At 60.0% G+C, this 22,327-nt stretch overlaps 1 protein-coding gene across 1 annotated transcript in view; it reads right to left on the bottom strand.

Moving 5' to 3' along the window:
- KIAA0753 (KIAA0753 ortholog) overlaps nt 1-22,327 on the bottom strand; it is a 41,223-nt gene that overhangs the window by 6,049 nt on the left and 12,847 nt on the right. Inside the window, exons 6-16 of the mRNA XM_032839817.1 lie at nt 21,709-21,924; nt 19,864-20,084; nt 13,824-14,043; nt 12,432-12,598; nt 11,413-11,532; nt 10,600-10,689; nt 7,740-7,818; nt 6,745-6,828; nt 4,132-4,317; nt 3,128-3,209; nt 246-366 (exon numbers count right to left, since the gene is read on the bottom strand). Coding sequence (XP_032695708.1) covers nt 246-366; nt 3,128-3,209; nt 4,132-4,317; nt 6,745-6,828; nt 7,740-7,818; nt 10,600-10,689; nt 11,413-11,532; nt 12,432-12,598; nt 13,824-14,043; nt 19,864-20,084; nt 21,709-21,924 — 1,586 coding nt within the window. The remainder of the gene's footprint in view (nt 1-245; nt 367-3,127; nt 3,210-4,131; nt 4,318-6,744; nt 6,829-7,739; nt 7,819-10,599; nt 10,690-11,412; nt 11,533-12,431; nt 12,599-13,823; nt 14,044-19,863; nt 20,085-21,708; nt 21,925-22,327) is intronic.

Below are 22,327 nucleotides of genomic sequence, written 5' to 3'. Positions count from 1 at the left end.
ACCTAAACAGAGCCAGCACCCCCCCACTGCGCCCTGCTTGCCCTGCCTGTGGCGGGAGCCCCTGCGCTGGAGGCCAGAGTGCGCGCTCGAAGCAGGTCTGTCACAGAGATGAGCCGGGACAGTGGCGCTGCCCTCGGAGGCCTGCCTGCCCCGCGAGCATGCTACTTCCTGGGGCCTTCCCGGAGCTTCCCAGGGGCAAGCCAGCAGCCGGACGCAGGTCTGACGCAGGTCTCAGCGCCACTCACTTGGCATTCCTGGGTTCTTCCAACACGATGTTCACGTCGTGGTCTCTGCGAGCTGGAGTCTTTGTGATCCTGATTGGATGAGGAGAAAGAGGCCTTTCACTTACTGCTGGGGGTGCCTGCCCTAGAAGAGGAGAAGCAGACAGTGACTGAGCGGAGACACGCCGGTGGGCTTCCCAGAGCCGTCCTCGCAGCCGGGCTCGCGGCGAGGCCACACGCCCATCTCTCAAACCTAACCGGGGTCCGGCAGGGCAAGAATGCTCCGGTTTGCAAAGAAAAGGCGAACTTAAAGTCACAACGAGGCCTCAGCATTAAGACACGACGAGCCCGCTCAGGAGCCTCGGGAACCTGGAGGACGCTCCGCCAGAGGCTTGTGCGAAGCCCCAGGAGAGGCAGGCTCCTGTCGGGGCCAGCACTCGAGGAGGCTTGAGCACCTGGGTTCGTTGTTAACCTTGAGATGGTCTGATTACTGGGGAAGGAAAGAAGCACTCCCGTCGGAACGCTTAATTAGCTGGTTCAGTCTGTCTCTCGGCATCGCTGGGAGAGAGCTGCGACGGCGGTCAGGACACGGACTTACTAACGAGCCTGGAGCTTGACAGCCCTCTGAGCTCTGGGTCACTTGAAACTTGAAGAGTGTTTCACGTAGAGGCAGAAAACGTGTGCTGCTCTCTGGGAAGGAGCCCTGTGAGCCAGATTCACGCCGACACGCCTACAGCGTCCTTGTTGGAGACGCTACGTCCCTCAGTGTTTGCAAAAACACCACACGGGACAGCTGTCCACTGTTCCCACGAGCAGAGGACAAGAGAAGGAAAAACCACTCTCAGGCCGGTTCTGTGGTACAGCTGGGCACACAACCAGAGCGACACACACAGGACTCCGGGACTTCCCAGGCAAGGAGTGCTCGCTCTCGGGGTCGACCACGCTCGTCGGGGGCACGCCGAGCTTTTACGCGCTCAGAAGCAGCGACTGGCCTGAACTGTCCTTGAAACAAGAGCAGAGTCCTGCATACGGCCGGCTGCTGCACGCCGCGACCCGCCGCACGCGCACCGCCGGGCACCGACTCCGGCTGCTGCACGCCGCGACCCGCCGCACGCGCACCGCCGGGCACCGACTCCGGCTGCTGCACGCCGCGACCCGCCGCACACACACGGCAGGGCACCAACTCCAGCCTCAGCTCTGCAGCCTGGCTGAGAGGGGAGATCCCTCCACCAGCGACCCTGATGCACGACGGGCACGACGGGCACGACGGCCACAGGAGCTTGCAGGCGAGGGAGGGAGGGAGGAGTCAAGCTCCGGGAGGGGGGATGGCAGGAGCCCCGCACGGGTGGGGCCAGGGGACCCCAGCCTCCCAGAGCGGCTGCGCGGCTGTGGCACCTCACGGTGTCTGCTGGGGGGCGACACGCCACAAGCAGAGGGCAGGGGCTTGAGAACCACAGAACACACGGAAGGCCCAAGAGCGCTTAGACGGCTCACGTCCGTCGGCATGTGGCACGGCGCACGAGTCCTCCCTGATTCTAGAAAAGCAGCGGCCGCCCCCCCACCAACGCTCTGCACTCACACCCTGTGTGCGGCGCCTCCCCACGGCTATGAGGTGGCCACTGATGAGCGGCACTTCCGGCCACAGCCGTGACAGGAGCCAGCAACTGTGTCCACGTGCAGCAGGGGAGCGGGAAGCGGGCGTCTCCTCCATGGACGGCCGGGGCCTGCAGGGCTGTCCCTCGGGAGGAGAACCCAAACCAGACCCTCACCTCCACCTCACATCACAGGCCAACTTTCATTCGAGACGGACCCAACCGTATGCACAAAAGCTAAACCTGAAAAGCTTCTAGAAGAAAACAAGACACCCCCTTCGGAACTTGGGGGTAGGTAAAGGTTTCTTAGATCCAAAAAAAAAGGGAAAAAGTTGATGTTAGACTTTTTGAAGTCAGAAACGTCCCTACAACAAGCTACACCTGAGAACAAGCTTGGGAAACACTGGCCCGCGTCTGTCCGAGGAGACCCGCAGCCGTGAGAGCAGGGCCGGCGCGTGGGGACGATGCGTCCCGGGGTCCGGCAGCTCCGCAAACACACGGGAAACCGCCGAGCCACGCGCTCCAAAGGCCGAGTCTGAGGAAGGTGAGTTGCAGCTCACTAAAGCCGGCGTGAGGAGGACAACGGATGCAGTTGGCAAAGCACTTGTCTCAGAGCACAGAGGACCCTACGATTCCAGACAAAAGACTCCACGATGTTCAAAAACGTACGAAGCACCAGGAAGCCTCACGCAGACAGACGCCACGGCTGACGATCACAGAGACACGTTCTAAACGTCACTGTTCATCGAGGGCATGACACAAGCACGACGAGACACGAGGCCACGCCCGTCACCATGGCTGCAGTCCCAGACCGCCGGGCGCCCAGGCGCAGGCCCGGCAGTTTCCCCCAAAGTGAAGCACGGCCCTGTTCCGGGACCTGCCAGCGTCCGCACAGGTCACACACCAATGTGCTCACACTCGCTGGTCCCCAACAGCCCAGAACCCGCAGGCAGACAGATCGACAGGAGGCGTGTCCACGTGCAAGAAGCCCGCCGTGTACCAGTTTGCCACGACCCAGCTAAGGACACAATTAACATCCGTGCTTTTTATCACATGTAAGTTTAATCTCAAAAGGAAAAAGAGCCACAGAGAAACGCAACCCTCTAGCTGCAGACACACACGCTGCAACATTCAGGGTCACGCACGCCCACACCTGCCACGCTCTGACACGCACCCAGACACAGGGGACATGCGGGCGGGCGGCGCGAGCAGGCACGTGCATGTCCCCAAGGTCTGCAACGTTCCTGTGCGTCCGAAACCTTGCGGCATACGGTGTGGGGGAGCGTGGGGGGGACGCGGCAGGGGGACACTCACCCGTCTTTCCTTCCTGCCCCCACAGGTGAGGATCAGCATATACGATTTTACTGTATCTCTGGCAAACTGTCTCCCGGTATTTCTATAAAAAAAACAAGTTTAACATATGAACAATGAGCAGTTTCATTCCGCGCCAGAAGAGCTCACCGACACGATGCAGCGCACTGCCGGAAATGGGCAGCGAGGGCGTTCACGAGGCCAAGTCTAAAATTTAACGAGGAGTTCATCTGACCCATCTAACGGAGACCAGCACTGCCCATGAGAACCTGTCTTGACGGGTGACCTGTCCCACGGGCCGCTGACCACTTCAAACATGAGCCGTGGGCCCCAGCGGAACTGACGTTTCCATCGCCCCACGGGGCTAGAGCCGGCCGCTCTTGACGCTGCAGGCCGGACGGGTACCCCGGGAAGGGGAACTGTGTTAGCACGGGGGCGAATGACACATTTTATGTTTTTAAAAACCAAGAAAAGATGGTCTTCCTGTTTCTACTTAACAGCAAATCCAAACGGAGACTCGGTCATGGGCCCTTAGACGGGACCGGATGGCATGGGGGCCAGGAGGCCCAGCGCCCCAGAGCACCCCGGCAACCGTGGCTGCACCCTCCGCTCCCTCACCAGGCCTCAGTTCCCCACTCTGGACGCTCCAGGCCCCAGGCCGGGTGCTGCCGGAGGCGTAAGCTCGTAGGATGAAAGGTCCCAAAGTGGCGTCACGGCAAGTAAAGAAGAGAGATGCCGTGTGATCTGCGGGGAACCCGTGCCAGGGTGGGGGGGGGGGTAGTCCAGGCCCCGGCTCTGGTCCCAGGGGGGCTCCCAACACCGACCGATGACGCCATGTCCTGAGCTGTGTCCGGCACGGTGCTGACGTCTCACACCTGCTCTCATTTGCAAACACCCCTGACTTTTAGGGAGGGCAAGTGACTCTCCCAAGGCCCGATGCTGGCCGGAGTGGGGCCGGGACGAGCACCCGGGCTGCAGAAGCATGGGGGGGCAGCCCCGGACCTCACCTCCATTTCCTCCACCCGCAGCATCAGGCTCTCCAGATCCGGACTGCCTCTGCCGTCCCCCATGGGCGCTGAGGTTTCCGACTCCGAGCCCCCATGGTGGGTCATGGCCCAGGGCCCGTGGGCAGCGTTTTCCAAACAGTCCCCCAGCTGGTGAAGGCCGTGGGGTGCGCGGTCCAAAGCTGCAGCCTGTGAAGCGAGTGGGGGGCGGTGGAGAGGCAACGAAAGACCTAAAAGTGGCCGGCGGCCATCCCCTCCGTCGCACCCCTGCCATGCCAGCGAGCCAACAGCCACATCAGCACAGAGGCCACCAGCCGCTCAGATGCTGCCGCAAACCAGGCACACGACCAAGAGCAGCACCCACCAGCCAGCGAAGCACGCATCCTCCTGGTGCCGCACCCAGAGGAAAAGCCCGCTAGCCCACGGGTCGGGCCCAGGTGACAGGTTTGTTCTCGCGCAGTTCCAGGCTTTTGGAAGAACGTCTAATCATGACGTCAGGGGTTCCTCACGCTCTGTCCTCACTCCAGGCTCTCTACCCTTACCCGGGAGCACTTCGCCAGCTTCTCCTGACCCCGTGCCCGTTACGCCCCACAGCTCTCTACGGTCTGCGAAGCGTCTGCACGCTCTGGCTTTTCAGACTCGAGGATGTGTCTGTGACCTGCTCTGAGGGGTTCTACGAGGAACGTGTGCTGGGAAGCGACGGCATCAGGCTCCGGAAGGAGACATTCGTGGGGCGCACGGTCCTGGCGCTGCCCGCTGTGCCCACAAGCCCGAGCCTTGCTCTCACCCTCAGCAGAGAGACAGGGGCTGTCCTGCCTCGGAGCTGGAAGGGCTCGTGAGCACGGGCATGGGGACGTGACCCAGCAGTGCCCCCCGCAGCAACTCAAAAAACCTTCTAGCAGATCAGAAAAAATACGTGTTAGCAGCCAATAGAGAGAGGAACAAACACCCAACCTTAAATAAAAATCAGCCAAATAATCAGACAACGGAGTCACAGAAACATCTAGAGCAGAGGAACCCAGGAACACGGGTCCGTCAATGCAGACGCGTGTCTGCACGTGTCCCATTTCTCATCTACGGACGACAGGACGTCGGGAAGCCCGTGTGCCCTCAGAAAAGATGACGCTCCAACACGCTGATCAGAGGTCACCGGAGGTCACCGACACAGAAGGACAGAAGCCGGGTACCAAATGCCCCGGCGCTCCTGTGCAGGACGGTCTCACTTCTACACCACACTTGCGCCGAATGACTGCATTTTTAGCCACATGCACATACAGCTTTCAACTCGGAAAACTCTCGAGCATTTCGGAAAGGGACCCCTGAGGTGCTCATGTCGTGTTGTAAGCAAATGCGGCGAGAGTGCGACACGAACGTCTCCTTCCCTCTCGAGATGGGACTTGGAGAGTTTGCATGGAAGGGAAGGCCCCCGGTCCTACAGGGTCACAGCACACGCCTGTCCCCACGTCGCCGGGCCGACCTCAGTGATTCTTCATACGCACACCCTCCCGGGGCTGCCTGGGGACCTCCAGAGACGCCCACGTCGAGCCTGGGACACTAGCTGCTGACAGGGCTGCAGTCCTTGTCACTAACTCTCCTCGAGACCACCTAGTGCCACGATCTACACAGTCTAATTCTCACACACGAGGCTGGTAACCCTCTAACCCACAGCTGACGGCTCTGCTGACCGCCCTGCTGGTCCCTTGGGGACGCCACCCCGGCTAAGGCGCTTGGCCAGGAGGAAGGACCGCTTGGGGACCAGGCTGCAGAGGGCACATGGGGGCTGCACCGGGTGCACGGGTCACGCTCTCAGCTTCTGGCCTCAGAAGGGGTGGAACCTGAGACTCATCACAAGAGGCTGGGACAGTGAGGTGGGAGCCGCACCCACCAGGCTCTCAGGAGGCAGCCAGGCACCACCCGAGCAGCAGCGTGGGACACGCCCTCGCAATCCGCACTCCTCCTGACCCCGTGTCACCGGCCTCTAGGCTTGGTCCCACTTCCCCAAGCCTGGGCCTGCACATCGGCTCAGCCCCATGTCCGGGCGCAGACAGCCACGGCTGGTTTCCAGCCTGGCGGAGGCCCACGCCCACCCCCACCCCCACAGCCCAAGCCCCCGCCGGGCAACAATGCTCCCGCACAGGCCAGACACAGGTCCTCTGGGGGGACATGCAAGGGCACCTGGCCACAGCACGTGCTCTCATGCTCCCCAAATCATACCGACCCCTCCCTGCCCAGTCCCGGGCGCCGTCTGGCACTCAGTGAGCGAGCCTGCCGAGCAGTGAGCATGGGACCCTCAGCACAGAGGACGTCAGGCCCGTTGCGAGCAAAGCCAGGCTGCATGGCAGGATGAGACAATGGCTGTTTTGGGGCAGCAAGCCGCCGGCACTCAGGGCCACGTGCCACAGCCACATCCTGTCCTCAGGAGAGGACAGCGCCACGGACAGCACCCTGTGGCTCCTGAGATCCCGCTGTAAGCGTCAGCAAGCCAAGAGGAACCGTCCCCTCCCCCTCCCGGGGCAGGATCCCCAGCGCTCTCGGGAACCTGTGTACTTCCCCCTGCGGCCTGGGACGCCCTCACAACACAACGGCAGTGTCGGCAGGACGCCACCGCGCACTCACCTCCTCCGCGGGCTGGCCGGTTGCCACGTCCGCTGACGGCCAGTCCCTTGGCTGACGATCTGCTTCCTGAGAAGAGCTGACCCTCTGTGCAAATAGACAAGCGTGACCCGTGAGCTGTCGCGATCCATGGCCCGTGAGCTGTCGCGATCTCTGGAGTTGGCTGTGGCTCCGTCAGGCTCCGCGGCAGGTCCCGGCTCGTGTCTTCGGGAACAGAAAGGCCACGTGCTGCTCTTGGCTTTCTGCCCCTTTTCCTCCTCCGACTTTGGACACGGCCAGAGTGGCCGTGTGCCTTTCGGCAGCTCCTCCGCGTCTCTGTGCCAGTTCACTCAGCAAGGAGACAAGGAGGCGGCCGGCAGGGCCAGGGCCAGCTGTCCCTCCACTCTGCCCTGAGATGTCCCGGGACTCTCGAGATGACTACGCGCTTCTTACACTGGAGGTACAGACTGCAATGGCTGTTCAGGGCCCCAGAACACTGTTTGTTCCACGTGAGATTATGACACTCCCCGTGGCCCCCATATCCACACAGACAAGACTATTTCCACGACCCGTGCCCTGCCGGCCGGCGCTTCCGGCTCACTGCCCACAGGAGGATGGCGGTTGCCGGTGACACTGCATGACACCTCCTCCTTGAGAGGGAGGGGCAGTCTGCGCACAGGCCTGGGCCCGTGGGAAATTGCGCCGACCATCCCGCCCATGGAGGTGAGCGCACCCAGGACTCGCGCAGACGCAGAGGCACCGACACCACTGCAGATCTCATCAACAACGGAGCCTGGAGCCTCAGCTCATTCCCTAAACTGAAAGCTCCCCTTTCTCAGATGTGGCACTCTCTCTTCCCGTCTCGGTCCCTTACGTGCACTGCAGACCCACCCGTGGACGCCGTGGGGCCGGGCAGCGCCGCAGGCGGACCACGTAGCACAATGTGGCCCAGCAGCCGCGAGGCCTCACAGAGGGCCGCCTTTCAGTCTGGCGCTTCCAAGGGCAAGCGACGGTGTTACCTGGGCCGTGACCAGAAGAGGCTTCAAACGCTCCAGGACCGCCTTCTCTACCTTGTCTGCTAGCTGGGTGTCCAACACGCTATGTGGAAATAAAATCCAAAATTAAGATCCGAGGCAAGAAAACATCCTAGTCTGTATATTTAGGTACCGCTCCGGGTGGAGGAAAATGAAACGAGTGTAAAACCATGGAGCTGCTCTAATCTTGACAGCCATGCGATGTCCCAGTGGTCTCATTAAAGAGCAGACCCGCAGTTGGCCGGGATACAGCCTTTCCAGCAAGCGCCCTGCAGCCGTGCACCACCGGTCTGGGACCCGCTGAGGCCACTTCTGACGTCTCAACGGGTACGCGAGGTTCTCGGTACATTTCCAAAGAGAAATGGCCGCCTTTCAACAACTCGAGAGCACAGAAGACTGAACAAGTCAAACTGATTTTGTTCCTTCTCCAAACCCCGCTATCCCAGAGTCAGACACAAACCCACAGAGAGGAAGCAAAATGCTTCTGGAAAACAGGACAGCGTGGTAACCAACCGCATCCAGCAGCCGAGCTCAACTCTGGATGAGTCATGGGGAAAGCGGAGGGGCCGCGCACGGCCCTGCTGACTTCATGGCACAGGGCTGGTGGGAGCAGGCAGGTGGGGGCCTGGGGGCGGCCTAAACATGGGAGACAGGAGCCTGGGGGCCCCTCTCCGACTGGCAGGGAAGTCTGGCTGCCCCTTCGGGAGCATCTCTGGACCCACAGGCACGCTGGACGCTCCTGGGACACTGGCCACCAGAGGCTGAGTGTCCGGACGCTCTGACCCGCCCCGAGGGAAGGACTAACGACAATTGAGGCTCCCTCACCAGCCGGGCAGCTGCTCGCCCCGGAGTAAAGCTCAGCCCAGCAGCCCTCCCAGCAGACAGCACTAGAACGGCACGTCTCCGCGGGGACAGAGACGCACGGAGCCACATCTGGTGTCACGCATGGACGCCAGCTCACAGCAGGCCGCAAACGGAGAACACAGCACAGCGGCAGAGCACTTGGTGGAGAGCACAGACGATCTGCGGGGCCATCCGACAGAACGCTGGCAAACTCCTCTCCGTCAGGACCCGAAACTGCTTCTTCGTCAAGACCCCATCGGGAAGCTCGCTCGCAGGCAAGCCCCCGTTGCTGCACGCGCATCTGCACCAGCTCACGCCCGGACACGGAGAGCCTCACGGCCGGCACGACAGCACACAGCCTCAGCCGACGCGAGGAGGCGCACAGCAAAACCACAGGTGCCACCGCACGCTCACCCCAGGGGCCAGAATTAGCAGACAGCGGTAGATGTCAGCGAGGTCGGGGGACGGAATGGAGCCCCACACTGAACACGGAACCCCGCCCTGACGACACCTCCCTGACACGTATGCGGGACTTGCCTGTGACCTGGCCCATGACCTGGCCCGCCGACGGCCTGGGCCGGACGTGTGGGTCTGCCAGGAGCCAGACACTGCGCTGCCCGGGCCACGCTCCTCGCAGTGGCAGCACCTCAGCCCTGCACAGCAAACCGTCAGGGATACGGTCGTTGGGGGCAGACTCACGGGTGAGGGCGATGGGAAGACGAACGGAGGAGTCGGGACGGTGGTTTGCTCCGGTGGGGGAGGAGTGACCGAGGAGGAACCAGGAGGGACTGAGGATGGACGGTCAGCGGGGGCCCACACCCATGAGAGCTGCTGTCGCAGGGACCTCCCGTCCCTATTACTCTGAGCCGCGTGTGTGCGTTTCTCACAGACGACCGCCCAAAGGGATGATAGGGTCCAGTGGGCTGCCGTCCTGCTCCCTGGCCGAAGGACAGCGGGTAGGGTCCCAGGGCTGCTCCTGAAGGCTAGGAGGCGGAGGAAGGGACTGCCTCAGCGGGGCCGTCCCATCGCAGATGCCGTGTGCGACCGCGTGGGCAGGTTGGCCGAGTGAGGCCCTTCCAATCCCACGGCTCTGTGGTTATGCACCTGCTCCGTTCTGTCCATCCGAGAGAGACCGCACGAGCGAGTGGGCGGGAGGGACGGAGGGAGGGCGAGAACCCCAGGCAGACTCCGCCCCGAGCAAGGAGCCCGAGGCAGCCTCGATCCCGGACCCCGGGGACTAGGACCAAGCTGAAACCAAGTCGGCCACGCCCCCCACACGCGCCTCTGCCACGGGGTAGCTTGAACCCTCGACCACAGACAAGAGAGAAGGGCCAGAGCCTGCCAGCCCCGGCACGAGCATGTCGTGAGGGCTGACAGCACACACAGTGTGAGGGCGGCCGCAGGGTGAGCTGTGATCAGAGGCAGGAAGCAGCCTGGTGGGCCCCAGAGCGCCAGCGACCCCTCCGACTGCCAGCGTCCGGCTGGGCGCTAACTCCCTCCACTCAAGTCGACCCTGAAGCAGAGAGCCCACACACCACCCGTGGACCAGACGCCAAGAGCAGAGCGCCCGGGGGCGGGGGACAAGCAGAGGCGAGGCTGACCTCTCAGCTTTCCCAGCCCCCCGACGACGTTCGGCATCTCTGCCCAGGAGGGACATTTGGTAGCAAAGACCACACATGCGGTCACTCGGGTACATGTCCATGTGGCACGGCCAGGCCACGGCGGTCCTGGGGGCACAAGTGTGCAGACAAGCCCTCACAACTCCCGCTCAGACGCAAACCCCCGCCTCCATGCCAGCTTCCTGCCCGTTCCAGCAGCCTTGAGCCCCACCGGTCCCTCTGTCCTGCCGGGGTCCACAGCGAGCAGAGCGGACCTCGGAGACAGCACAGAGGCCCAGCGGCCATCCGGTCCCACCCACGCCCCACTGGGGGCTGCCGAGGTATACAGAGCCCCTGCCCGCGGGGAGTGGCCGCAGCGCTCCGCCTGGGGCACGGGCACTCACCCCTGCCTCCGTGTCTCGTCCGAGGCCCCGGCTTTCAGTTCCTCCAGCTCCTTCACGGTTTTGGAAGTTTCGGCATCAAGCCAAGCGAGCCTGCTAGGCAATAAGCGGTGTCAGACCACCCTGCCTCACCCCGCACGCTGCCAGGGCCAGGGCTGGGGCTCCACGGGGGACCCCACCTCTGCCGTGGGAGCTCCTCACGGGCGGCTCTGGGCACACGCACTCCCAGTGAGCGTGGACAGCCACCCAAACCACCCACGCACACTCAAGAACAAGGGCTGTCGCACGGGGGCTCTGTGTCCTTCGGTTTCGGACACGGGACTAGCATCCAATGACACAACAGTCCATAAGGCAAGAGCAGTCTTGGCCACGTGAACGCAGAGCCCCACCATCACCACTCCTTCCAGAACGTTCTCATCTCACGCCCGAGTGGAGCCGGTCTCTCTGCACCAGAAGCAGCCCGTCCCCTTCCACCCACCATTCTTCACCCTCCACCTCCACCGCAGGTCGGTTGGAACCGGCCCCTCCTGCAACTGTAAATAACAGAGACTGGGATTCACTCTTCCAACCGTTTCTGGAAGTCTCCATAGAGCTCACCGCTGCACCGCACACAGACAAGCAGCCGGTGACAAAGCACCCACCGCGGCAAGGAACAGAGGGAAAGGGGTCGCTGTGCCCATGCGGCCGTCGGGCGGCAGAGCGCGGCGGCCGGCACAGGACGGAACCGGCATAGCGCGCACCAGAGAGAGGGTCCGCTCCAGACCCTGGGTGCCGGGGCCCCTCCTTTCCCAGAGGTGGAAAACCAGCTGCACATACCTCACGGCTTCCTGCGTGACGGCGTCCCTCCGCGGACTCTCGTCCCGAGCCTCATCCTGCCGCGGCCAAGCTTCCTTTGCAGCACTCTTGGGGCTCGGCTTCACCTTCAGCCAGGCAGCGCTGCAAACGCGGGAGAGCACCACTGGGAGAGCATGGCCGGCGCGGCCGCCGGCTCCCACATCGCCTCCCGCCCGCACCCGGCATGCCCCCCCACCCCACCTCGGGGCCGCAGCAGCGTCTACCCACGGAGGTCCGCACAAGCCTCCAGCGGAACCCGTGTCTTTATTCCAGCCCGCGCGGGAAAGCACACGCTTCAGAGCGGAGGAGTCGTGAAACGAGGCCTGACGGCGGATCCAGCCCTGCTGCGTAAGCAAGACCTTCAACGTCCGAGTCGCCGCCACGTCGGCTCCGAGCGCTGACCAGAAGGCACAACCTCACACTCGGCCCGGCCTGCCGGGCTGTTCCCCGCCACCTGCCGGGCCCCCGTGGCCCCCGCCGTCCCTGCTCCGTGGGATGGGCCATGCCCCCGCACGTGCTAACGCAGACACAGATGGTAAAGTCCGCTTCCTCCTCACTGCGCCCGGTGGCGGCAAGAGCCCCATGGTTTTAGGATTCACAGTCTCGTCTTGAGATTAGGATTCTCTTTAAATACTCATCCCCCAGCAAGGACCGACTGCAGGGCCCCCAAGACCGTCAGGGCTGAGGCCCCGCGCCAGCATGGAACACTCCACACAAGGAAGGCACAGCTCCCGGCACTGGGCCATGAGGTCCCCTGTGCGACACAGGTCGGCACACACCTGCAACCCCCACACAGAACCACACGCCCACAGCGGTTTGGCAGCCACGGGAGGCTCCCGCCCCCGTCGGAAGGATAAAGGCACCAAGAGGCTTCTGGACAAACATTTTCCTGTATTTCTCAGCCTCAGACACTTCTGTGCTTAGCGGAACCCGGGCTGCTGCTGTCCGTCAACCCTAAGCGACAGGCACCCGCCCTGCAGAGTACATACCCCACCACGTACCACTTGGGAGATGCTGGCGGGGACGTGGGGTTCGGAGGCACCCAAGGGGCTCTGCTGTCCTTCACAGGCTGCTGGCTCACTTTCAGTCTGGAGGACACTGTCGTGCGCTGCAGTCGGCTTCTGCTCTGGGACCGGGTCGGTCCTCCTCTTCCAGCTCTGTGCAGTCTCTGCAGGAGACAGGCACATGCTCGAGAGCCACACGGGTATCAGGGAAGCTCGCCTAAGGCTTCGGGAGTCCCCACACTGCACCAGAAGCCGGCGTGGAGAGCACGCAAAACCTGGGGGCAGGCGTGCCTCACGCCGAGCGTCCCTCACGCCGAGCGCTCCTATACTGAACATACACGCTGTACTCCGCACCCCCCGGCGGTGATGGGGGTCAGGGAAGGGGTGAATCTGGACACCCTGCATTTACCACCCTTTTACATGTACATAAATATACACATAAAATATACTTATCCTTATGTTTCTCCTTAAAGAAAAAAAAAAACCTGCATGACGATCTTGGTTGAGATGCGTCATGCCTCATCTGTGCGCCGGGACAGACCTCTTCCCGTGCTTCCAGAAGGCTGAATGGGCTCATGGCCCAGGACCAGTCCCGCCTGCCCGATGACGCCCCATGAGGCAGAGCCAAGCCAGGACCCCAGTCCCAGTGACCAGCGCTCCACGCCATGCCGGGGGCCACCTGACAACATGCAGGCCCACCAGCGCCAAGCACGCCGAGGGTGTCTGGACCAGGAGGCCGTCTTCCAGCAGGTTCTCTGCTGCAGTCACACCACAAACAGAAGCTTAGAGTCTAACGCAGCTTCAAGCCAGCTGCCTCCCAAACCCACAGCAGCGGCCCTGTGAGGCCTTTTCATACCGAGGGATGAGTTACCTATGTTTATGCTCAGCAGGAAGCAGACCTCAATCCCCTCCAATCCCGCACTTCCGAAGCAGAAGCAGCGGAATGTGAGGACAGCCTGCCCGATGAAGGCTGCGGTGTCAAATCCACACGCATCTCTTCAACCAGGACAACAGAGATGTCCGGTGCTGGGAGCAGTATTAAAAACTCTTATTTTTCCTTAGAAAGTCAAACACTAGGAGTGCCTGGGAGGCTCAGTCGTTAAAACCTCTGCCTTCGGCTCAGGTCATGATCCCGGGGTCCTGGGATCGAGCCCCGCGTTGGGTTCCCGGCTCAGCGGGGAGCCTGCTTCCCCCTCTCTCTCCCCCTGCTTGTGTTCCCTCTCTCACTGCGTCTCTGTCAAATAAATAAAATCTCTAAGGAAAAAAAACAAACCCAAACACTACCCGGAGCCGAGCTAAGTCAGCGGTGTCGGACAGTGGGCCCAGCTGGTGGACCGTGGGCTCAGCCGGCAACCAGGGACACGGGCCGCAGAAGGGGCCGCTCCGCACCTGAGGTGGCCTCGCCGGCGCCCGGGCCTCCTCCTTCCGGAGCACCACACTCCTGGTCGTGGGCCTCCCTGCCACCACTCCAGCTCTCTCCAGGGCCAGTGGATCCCCCGAGAAGCTGGCACTATGGTCTGGAGCGGACGGGGCTTCTTCCAGAAGGATCTCTGCACCCATCATATCCAGCCCGTTCTCCAACCTCCAGGTCGCAGCAGGCGCTGCCCCACTGGGAGAGTGATCTGTAGGACATTTCAGAAGGACAGACAAGCTGCAGACACCTGGCCGAGCCTGCCAGCAGAGACCCGTTTTACTGCCAAAGTCCCTCCCCACCCTGTGACTCCCAGAGGGACCCACAGGCAGAGACCCGCATGCCATGGCTGACACCCAGGCTCCCCTCCCACGCGTGCTCCTTCGCCGTCCCTCGGACCCCAGCCCTGACCGCCCCTACCAGCCGGGGCAGACGTGTGCTATCCCATGACTGTGAGAACAGCGCCTCCTGACCCATCCCTTCTTCGTCTGCGGTCACCCCGCCTGGTACCAAATGTGTTTTTTCTAAGATGTAAATATTCAAACTGTGGTTTCTTAAAACCTCTATCCATCCACGCCATTCAATTTGCAGCGGGAAAAGAAATAAAATGGTCTTTGATTAGAGAGGAGATGTTTTCCATATAGGAAATCCAAGAGGATCTATACAGAATTAAATGAGGAAGAGGGTTTCTGGATAAGAAAAAAAATACATGAAAATCTGTATCACTCCCACATATCAAGATGACCAGAGAGAATATAAGAAAAAACATCCCGTCAGTGTCAGCAGCAAGAACTCTCAGGCACTCAGGAAGAAAACTAACAAAGACGCGTTCACAGTTATTCTAAAGACAGGAGAGAAGATCCTAGTAAGTCGCTTCTGTGCAGGTGCGAGCCCTCCCCTCGGAAGCCCGCCATTTCGAGCGCAAATTCAGCTGGCATCCCAGCAGGCCTCTCACTGGGTCCCAGCAGGATAGCCCGGGGTGTTTCACACAACCCCAGGCCGCCTGACAGTGCCTGAGAAGCACAGCCTTCTTCCCCGGGAGGGGACAGACCCCCAGGGCTTCCCCCGCCCCCTGACCCCAAGGCTGCGCCCAGCACAGGGGCCAGCGGCCAGCCCATGGGGACAAAATGAAACATGTGCAGGGCTGCACCCTCTGACTTAGGGTCCAAGATTGGGTCTGTCCCTTCCACTCAGGGACAGGGGAACGGCTCCACAGAAACCCATTTCCCTGGCAACGCAGGCCTGCTCACTCCTCCACAACCTGATCACTGTATTATTTTAGAAATGGACAAAATTCATTTTTAGGGGCACCTGGGTGTCTCAGTGGGTTAAGCCTCTGCCTTCGGCTAGGGTCATGGTCCCAGGGTCCTGGGATCGAGCCCAGCATCGGGCTCCCTGCTCAGTGGGGAGCCTGCTTCCCCCTCTCCCTCTGCCTGACTCTCTGCCTACTTGTGATCTCTCTGTCACATAAATAAATAAAATCTTTTTAAAAAAAATTCATTTTTAATGGCTACCAAAGACCTGTTTCCTCAGCTACCATCTGCCTATCACAACCTGCCCCTCCCGCGGTAGCTTGAGATTGTGGTGAGGAACTAAAAACACCTGCCACGTTTAGGGCGCTTCGGGATTATCTGATGTGCCACTTACACCCGGGTCTGTCCCGCACGATAAGGACTAGTGTCCTCGCTTCACAGACGGAAAAACGAAGGCTGAGAGACGACGTCCTCCGCCCGGGGTCACGACGTGTGTCCGCGCTCCCGCTCTGCATGTCGGTTCTGCAGGAGCTGCAAGCCGGCAGCTCTCCGCCCGCTGCCCCCGAAGCAGGCGCTCACTTCCCCACCTCGGCTGCGGGCACCTGCGCTCTTCTAACCCAGCTAGGAGACGCGTCTGCGCAGGCCCGGGAAGCTGTCCTTGTCGCCCCCCAGCACCCGGACCGCAGCATACCGCACAGCTGGCCAGGAGCCTTCCCCACCTCGGACACACTGCCTCCGGGAGCCTGTCTCGCGGGCGTGGGAAGGAGAGGCGCAGCGACCTGGGGCTGCGTTCTACCGCGTAGCCGTGAGGGGGAGGGAGAACCACACTGCGTGACGTGCACATCTAACCGCTCTCCGGCAAGTTCGGAGACATCCACGCCAGGGCAGTGCACAGCATCGGCGGCAGACTGGGACACAGGTCAGGTGCACGGCGACACACAAGCTCCAACCCAGCAGAGGAAACAGTGACCCAAGAAGCTGCTGATGAGCACAGGAGAGTCCAGCACAGGCAGAGAAAACATCGGCAGAGGAGACTCAGGAACCAAGGCTGAACGTTCAAGGGAGTCCTGCACCTTGGACACCAGAGCGAGTTAACCACGCTACAGTCAGCTACTCACAGGAGACGCTCCAAGCCTGGCAGCGGAGGCCAGAGCTCTGGGACAGGGGCGTGAGACTCGGTGAGCTCCACGCGACCTCACACGAGCACCACCCAAAGGGCTGGCCCCGAGGTTCTGACAGGAACGATGTCACGGCCCTGACGGCCGAGCGTCTCACGGCTCAGGTTCCAAGCAGACGAAGAGGAAGCCCAAGGAGAGCGCGAGTCTCGCGCTGCACAAGACACTCGAACCGTCGACAGATCATGTGCGAAGCCACAAGAGCACAGGAGAAAAGGCAAGAAAGGAGCAAAGGCTGGAGTGAGCCGGGGTCGTTCACGATTCCACACACAGCAGAGCACAACCTGCTGACAAAGAGGTAAGAAAACAGGAGCGTCTGCAGGTCAGCCAGACGTCTGCACGTCCGCAAGCATGTCAGGAGTCAGAGGGCTTCCAGGATGCCACGCAAGGGCATGCCACAGAGTAAATGCAGTGAAAGCTGCGTGAGAGGATCTGAGGACAACTGAGTCGCAAGCCCTGTCTGTGAATCGGGACCTCAGGAGGCATTAACTCGTCAGAATCCCAGGACACTATCGGCTGTCAGTTATCGGTTATCGGCTGTCCAAAAGACGTACAGGAAAACAGTGCAGCATCGGACCCCAGCGAATGACCGATTCTGTCCGTCCCAGCACCGCTGCCGTGGCAGAAGCTGCAGTATCGTCCCAGTGTGTGTGTACAGCACAGAACACTGAGGCAGGGCCCACACGCAGAGCAGTCCTACAAAGAACTCCTATAAATCCAATTCTGGGAACCAAAAAAAAAAAAAAAAAAAGGAAAGGAAGGAAGAGAAGGAGAACGTGAAAGAGGGAGGGAGGGCGGCAAGGAACCTGCACCGGCACCGCCCAGCAGGAGGCGTGCGAACAGGGCATAAACACAAGAAAACACACTGTCACTCACACAGAAAATGTAAATCCGAGCCGGAATGAGGGGCGCCGGGGCGGCTCAGTGGGTTAAGCGTCGCACTCTTGATTTTGGCTCAGGTCTGATCTCAGGGTCCTGGGGTCAAACCCTGTGTCGGGCTCCGCATGCAGCAGCGTCCGCCCCCTGCCGCCTCCCGCTCTCATCAAGTCAATCAATCTTTGAACACAAAACCAGACGGTCTACACACCAAGCAGGGGCTACACTTACAAAAACTGACAAGTGTGGGCAAGGATGGGTGGCAGCGGATCCCACACGCTGCTGGTCAGCGTAAAACCGGTAAAACCACTTTGAAGAGAACCTTCGCTATTACGGTGGAACCAGCCGCGACGCCCCAACCGGGACGCCTGGGAACACACCCAACACAAACACACGTGCACACACACCGAAACACACGGGAGAAGAGCCTTCTCGGTATCGTCCAGACCTGGGAAGCCCCAACGGTGAGGACCACGGAGCCGTGCTACGCTCCTATGGTGGGACACAGCCGCGAGCGCCAGCAGGTCCCAGCCACACAAACGCGAGCAGAGAGAGGCCCGTCCCGCGAAAATACCGATCATGCACCTCCATTCCTAAAGAGCTCACAAAGTTCCAGGTCCGACAGAAACCAAAGTCCAGCAAAAAACGGGAAGAACAGTGCATTTTGGGGAGGGGAGGAGACGAGGCGTGGAGACTGGAGGGAACTTCTCAGTGCTTGGAATGTTCGAGTCCCTGACGCAGGTAGCGGCTCCACAGAGGTTTGTTTTCTGACAGCAAATGCAGTTGCACACCCACGCTTTGTGCGCTCGTCCAACTCTACGTTCTACTCCAACTGAAACAGGAAAATAAGTTCACTGGGTTCATCCACACCGACACCAATGGCCCATTAAAAAATTCAGTATTAAAATCTTGGAATTACTTTAAAACACTATCAATGTATACCTCTATCGGTTTAACTTAAAAAAGGAAAAAGTAGAGGAAAAGAAAATCTCTTCACAAAGCTGGAAGAAGAAACAGAAGATTATTTCCCCCACTTTGCATGCGGACATGTGCGACCCTGACAGCAAGCATGGCATGGAAACGGACCCCACGAAACCCGGGGCGGCGGGGTCCCCACTGCAGCTGTCACCCAGTGTTATTCTGAACTAAATTCTGTCCAGTAAAGGAGAAAGAGAAGAATGAAACGGTATAAAAATCGCAAAGAGAGAAGCAGAACTTTACTTATTTGTCGGTGATCTTGTGTATCCAGAAAAACACAGAAGAATTAACTAACTCATCAAATCTAAAACATCGAGTATAAGACATGCCCTTATTTTATGCACCAACAACAAATTTTAAAACATGACCAATTACTTGTAAGGTATCATCAACCTAAGACTGCATCCTGATTTCAGGAAAGTCCCACTGCATCCCTCAGAACCAACAAGAGGCAGTGTGGTCGCCACCCGGTTGTCTGGAAAGCGTTCCAGGGCTCTGCCGCAAGGAGCTAGAACCCATTTCAACATGCAGTGAAAAGACAATCCCGTTCACAGCAGGAATAAAAAATCATAAAATGAGAAAACTGGAAACGACCTAACAAGGAACCCAGGAATTCCTACTAACCCTACGTCAGGAATTCTCCTTGGCCAAAGACTGTGCCCTTCACCTGCGGGAGTGGACAAAGGGCAGGATGATGTCGTCCCCCCAGGCCAGCCCGTGAGCTCAGGGGCCCATCACCAGCCCCACGGCCTCTGCCCCAGAACCTGACAAGCACCTTCTGCTCTGAAGACACATCGTCGCCGTCAGCCTACTGTGAAGAACAAGGAGGAAGAGCCTCCCGACAGAGGAAAACATGTGAGAACACAGGCTCCGTGCACCAGATGCAGGTCTCCCCATACCAGGAGAGGTGTCGCAAACCAAGCGAAAAGCAAGTGACTGAGAGAGAGACCCACCACCACCCGTGTAAACCCACAGAGGAGGCCCAGAGCGCAGGAAGAAAGTCTCCACGCCCACGAGCACGACGCCAGCCCCCGGAGGGTGGAGGGCGCCCAGAGGAGGGAGCACACGTCTGGGAGAACCAATGACCTTCCTCCCCGGAGACAGGATAGGACAGGACCAACAGGAAGGACTATTTCCATCCAGACACTGGAAAAGTCTCAGTTTCACGACATAAGGTACTTGGCAAGGATGTGGGAAACCTACTCTGTTGCTCACTGTTCCCCACAACATCCCTGTAGGCCCAGGTTCAAGGCCAGCACTCCAGCTCTGGGGACGAGTCATTACCTGCACTAAACACACACATCCGTCACGCGGGTGTCTGTGTGTGCGTGTGCCTATCATTAAAATCTAAACAAACATGCGTTTAAAAAGCGGGGTTCTCACTTCCAGCTCTTCAGGAATCTCCTTTAGGGGACCCGAGCACGACGGTGTGGGAACCTGACATTCCCCACCCTCCTCTATAGGGACCCTCCTCTACGGGAGACCTTCTTCTACGGGGGGACCCTCCCTCTAGGAGGAGCCTTCCTCTATGGGGGGGACTTCTCCTCTATGGAGGGACATTTCCTCTGCAGGGGGACCCTCCAGCCTCCCACCCAAGGACGTACTCTGGTTGCGACTTGCTTCTCTGGGTTCGGGTGCACCTGCTACGGAGCAGGTTTTAAATCCTGACCTTGCCCCGCGCAGCGTCTGTGTCAACCAGACGGCCTCGAGGAACCAGACACCACACTGTGAACGTCTCAGGACACATACCAGCCAGGAGCGTCTTCGCCCCCGAAGGCCACCTTGCTTCCTCGGGAAACGTCTCCTTCGCTACGAGGGGTCTCCTCTCGCTCTTGGGCGAAGGACCCTGCCATCTCTCTAAGGCCCCGTGGCCACCAACAGGAAACCTGCTCTGAATTTCCGTGAAACTTTTCTTCTTTTTCGGTGACAGTTTCTTTTCCAGGAGGGATTCCAAAGCCTACAATGAGATAGTCCATTACCATCTTAGATTACCTCACTGAAGCCTGACTGCTGATCACAAACCCGAAAATCGGGCCCCTGGAGACACGTGTCGCTAGCACGGCCTTGTCTAGTGGCCAACGGCTGTCGTTTAGCTGGGAAACGCCATTACTGAGGACATTGCATCATTAATAAAAGAAATGTGCACGTTATTTACACATCTAGTTCGCTGAAACCAACAGCACAAAGCTCAAGAACGGGACGTCTGAAGGCTCCGCATCCACATGTCAGAAACTAACCACGGTCCGCAGAGCTCCGCCTGCATGCTTTTTAGAAGTCTTAATTCTCAATCAAAATCCCACGCACTCAAACGGCCTTTCAGTGGGCAAAGTAACCACGTGTAACATACATTTTCATAAACCACGCAGCATGCCCAGGGCCTTGGCCGCCCGGCCCCGCACGGCCCCCGTTCCCACAGGACACAGCCCTCACTCATCAGCGGGCAGCGAGGGCCTGGCTTCCAGCGGGTCCGTGCAAACCGACACTTACTCTGGGGACAAGGAGGCACGAGGACAGCAAGCCCTGGCAGCTGCAGCCCGTCAACGGGACTGAGTTCCTCGCATTACTGACAGACACATATAAGAAACTTCACCTTTCAGGTGCTCCTGCTCGGACTCTGGGGACAGGCTCGATAAGCCCTTGAGATCTTTCCAGGACCATGAGGATGTGCCCACACTGTCTATGACAGGCAAGTGCCCAGAGCACCAGGTGCCCCGCCACACTGTCGTGGGGGGGGTCTGTGCCCGATGACATTCCCGGGCTGTGTCCTCCAGGCCCTGGTGCGCCCTGCACCTGCCCCCGACACACCGCACCAGCAATGGTCAAGGCAGAGGGGCCACGGGGGCCGCCGAGGGCTAGTCAACGCCCAGAAGGCTCCCTCTGGCGCACCTGTCCTCCTCTGTCTCACCAATACAAAGGTCGCCTTCCGTCCGTGGACGGATGGGGGTGGAGCTAACTCCGGAGACAGAGTCGGGGGGACAGCGTGTGAGGAAAGTGGCCGTGGCGCGCTGGTAAGAAAGCCTATGCGGCTGCCGGCACAGAAGCAGGGCCAGGACGGCACAGATGAGGGCACCCTGTTCTTGCTGGCTCTGTCCTGACTAGTACCTGCCGGGGGACGGCCAGACATCTCCAGCCATCACACCAGACTGGAGGCTATGCTCCCTCAGGACTTCAAGCACCTCTTCTTCCCAGAAGCCCGCCGGGACCACACTCTGGCACTCCCATGCAAGCACTAAACGAGAGTGCTTTACTGCTCTCCTTTTCTGTGCTAACAGGCTCTCTCTCGAGCGGCACTGTCAGGGGACGGAATGTTCTGCTGAGTCAGCGGACCTGGGTAAGAGCCGACGTGGGTGCTACACCCAAGCCGCCCGTTCTCAAACGAGTGAGTTACAACGTTACAGACCCGACTCCGAAAGTGATGACATGAAAACAAGGGACACCCTGTGTCCTCTGCGAAGCTGGAGTTCCCCAGGTGGCAGCTTCATCCTGTCTTCCCTTCAATCCCAGCCAATCCAGGCCACAGCACGCGTGGCCTTCCTGTTCAGACACAGCACTCTGAGCAAAACCCGGAGCCCACTCTGTACCTCAATCTGTCGCAGGATGTCCGCAACCACGTCAGGGACGGAGGGGTCGGCGTGCAGCTTGGCGGAGCAGAGAGAGAGCTGGCGGATGAGGCCACCCAGCTCCCGGCAGCGCGCAGGGACCGGGTGCTCCCCGCGGTCTGTAAGCTGCGTCACCAACACCTGTAAGGCCCGGATGGCTCCTCGGTGGGCAGCCGCCAGCCGCGACATGGCCCATGACTGGTGAGGAAGGACAGGGGGGAGCAGGTGAGGCCTCACAACTTCTCCATGGCGGTCCCACCCGCACCAGCTCTTGTGGCCTTGCTTCTTTACAGACAACCTCATACCCTGACACTGTTTCACGGTAAGGCGATCACGAAGTTGAGAGGTTTTCTCCGACAAAGAGCTTTTACCTTCCTATCGTTTCTTTTTTTTTTTTTTAAGATTTTTATTATTTATTTGACAGACACGGAGAGAGGGAGCCTAAGCTGGGGGAGGGGCAGAGGGAGAGGCAGACTCCCTGCTGAGCAGGGAGCCCGATGTGGGACTCGATCCCAGGACCCTGGGACCATGACCCCAGTGGAAAGCAGGAGCTCCCCCAACCGAGTGCCCCAGCACCCCCTACTCTGACACCAACAGCAAT

Source organism: Lontra canadensis, unplaced genomic scaffold (assembly GCF_010015895.1).
Source record: "Lontra canadensis isolate GAN:19392208 unplaced genomic scaffold, GSC_riverotter_1.0 scaffold110, whole genome shotgun sequence".
Taxonomy (NCBI): domain Eukaryota; kingdom Metazoa; phylum Chordata; class Mammalia; order Carnivora; family Mustelidae; genus Lontra; species Lontra canadensis.
Note: the sequence above shows the minus strand (reverse complement) of the source record. Positions and strands in the feature narration are given on the sequence as shown.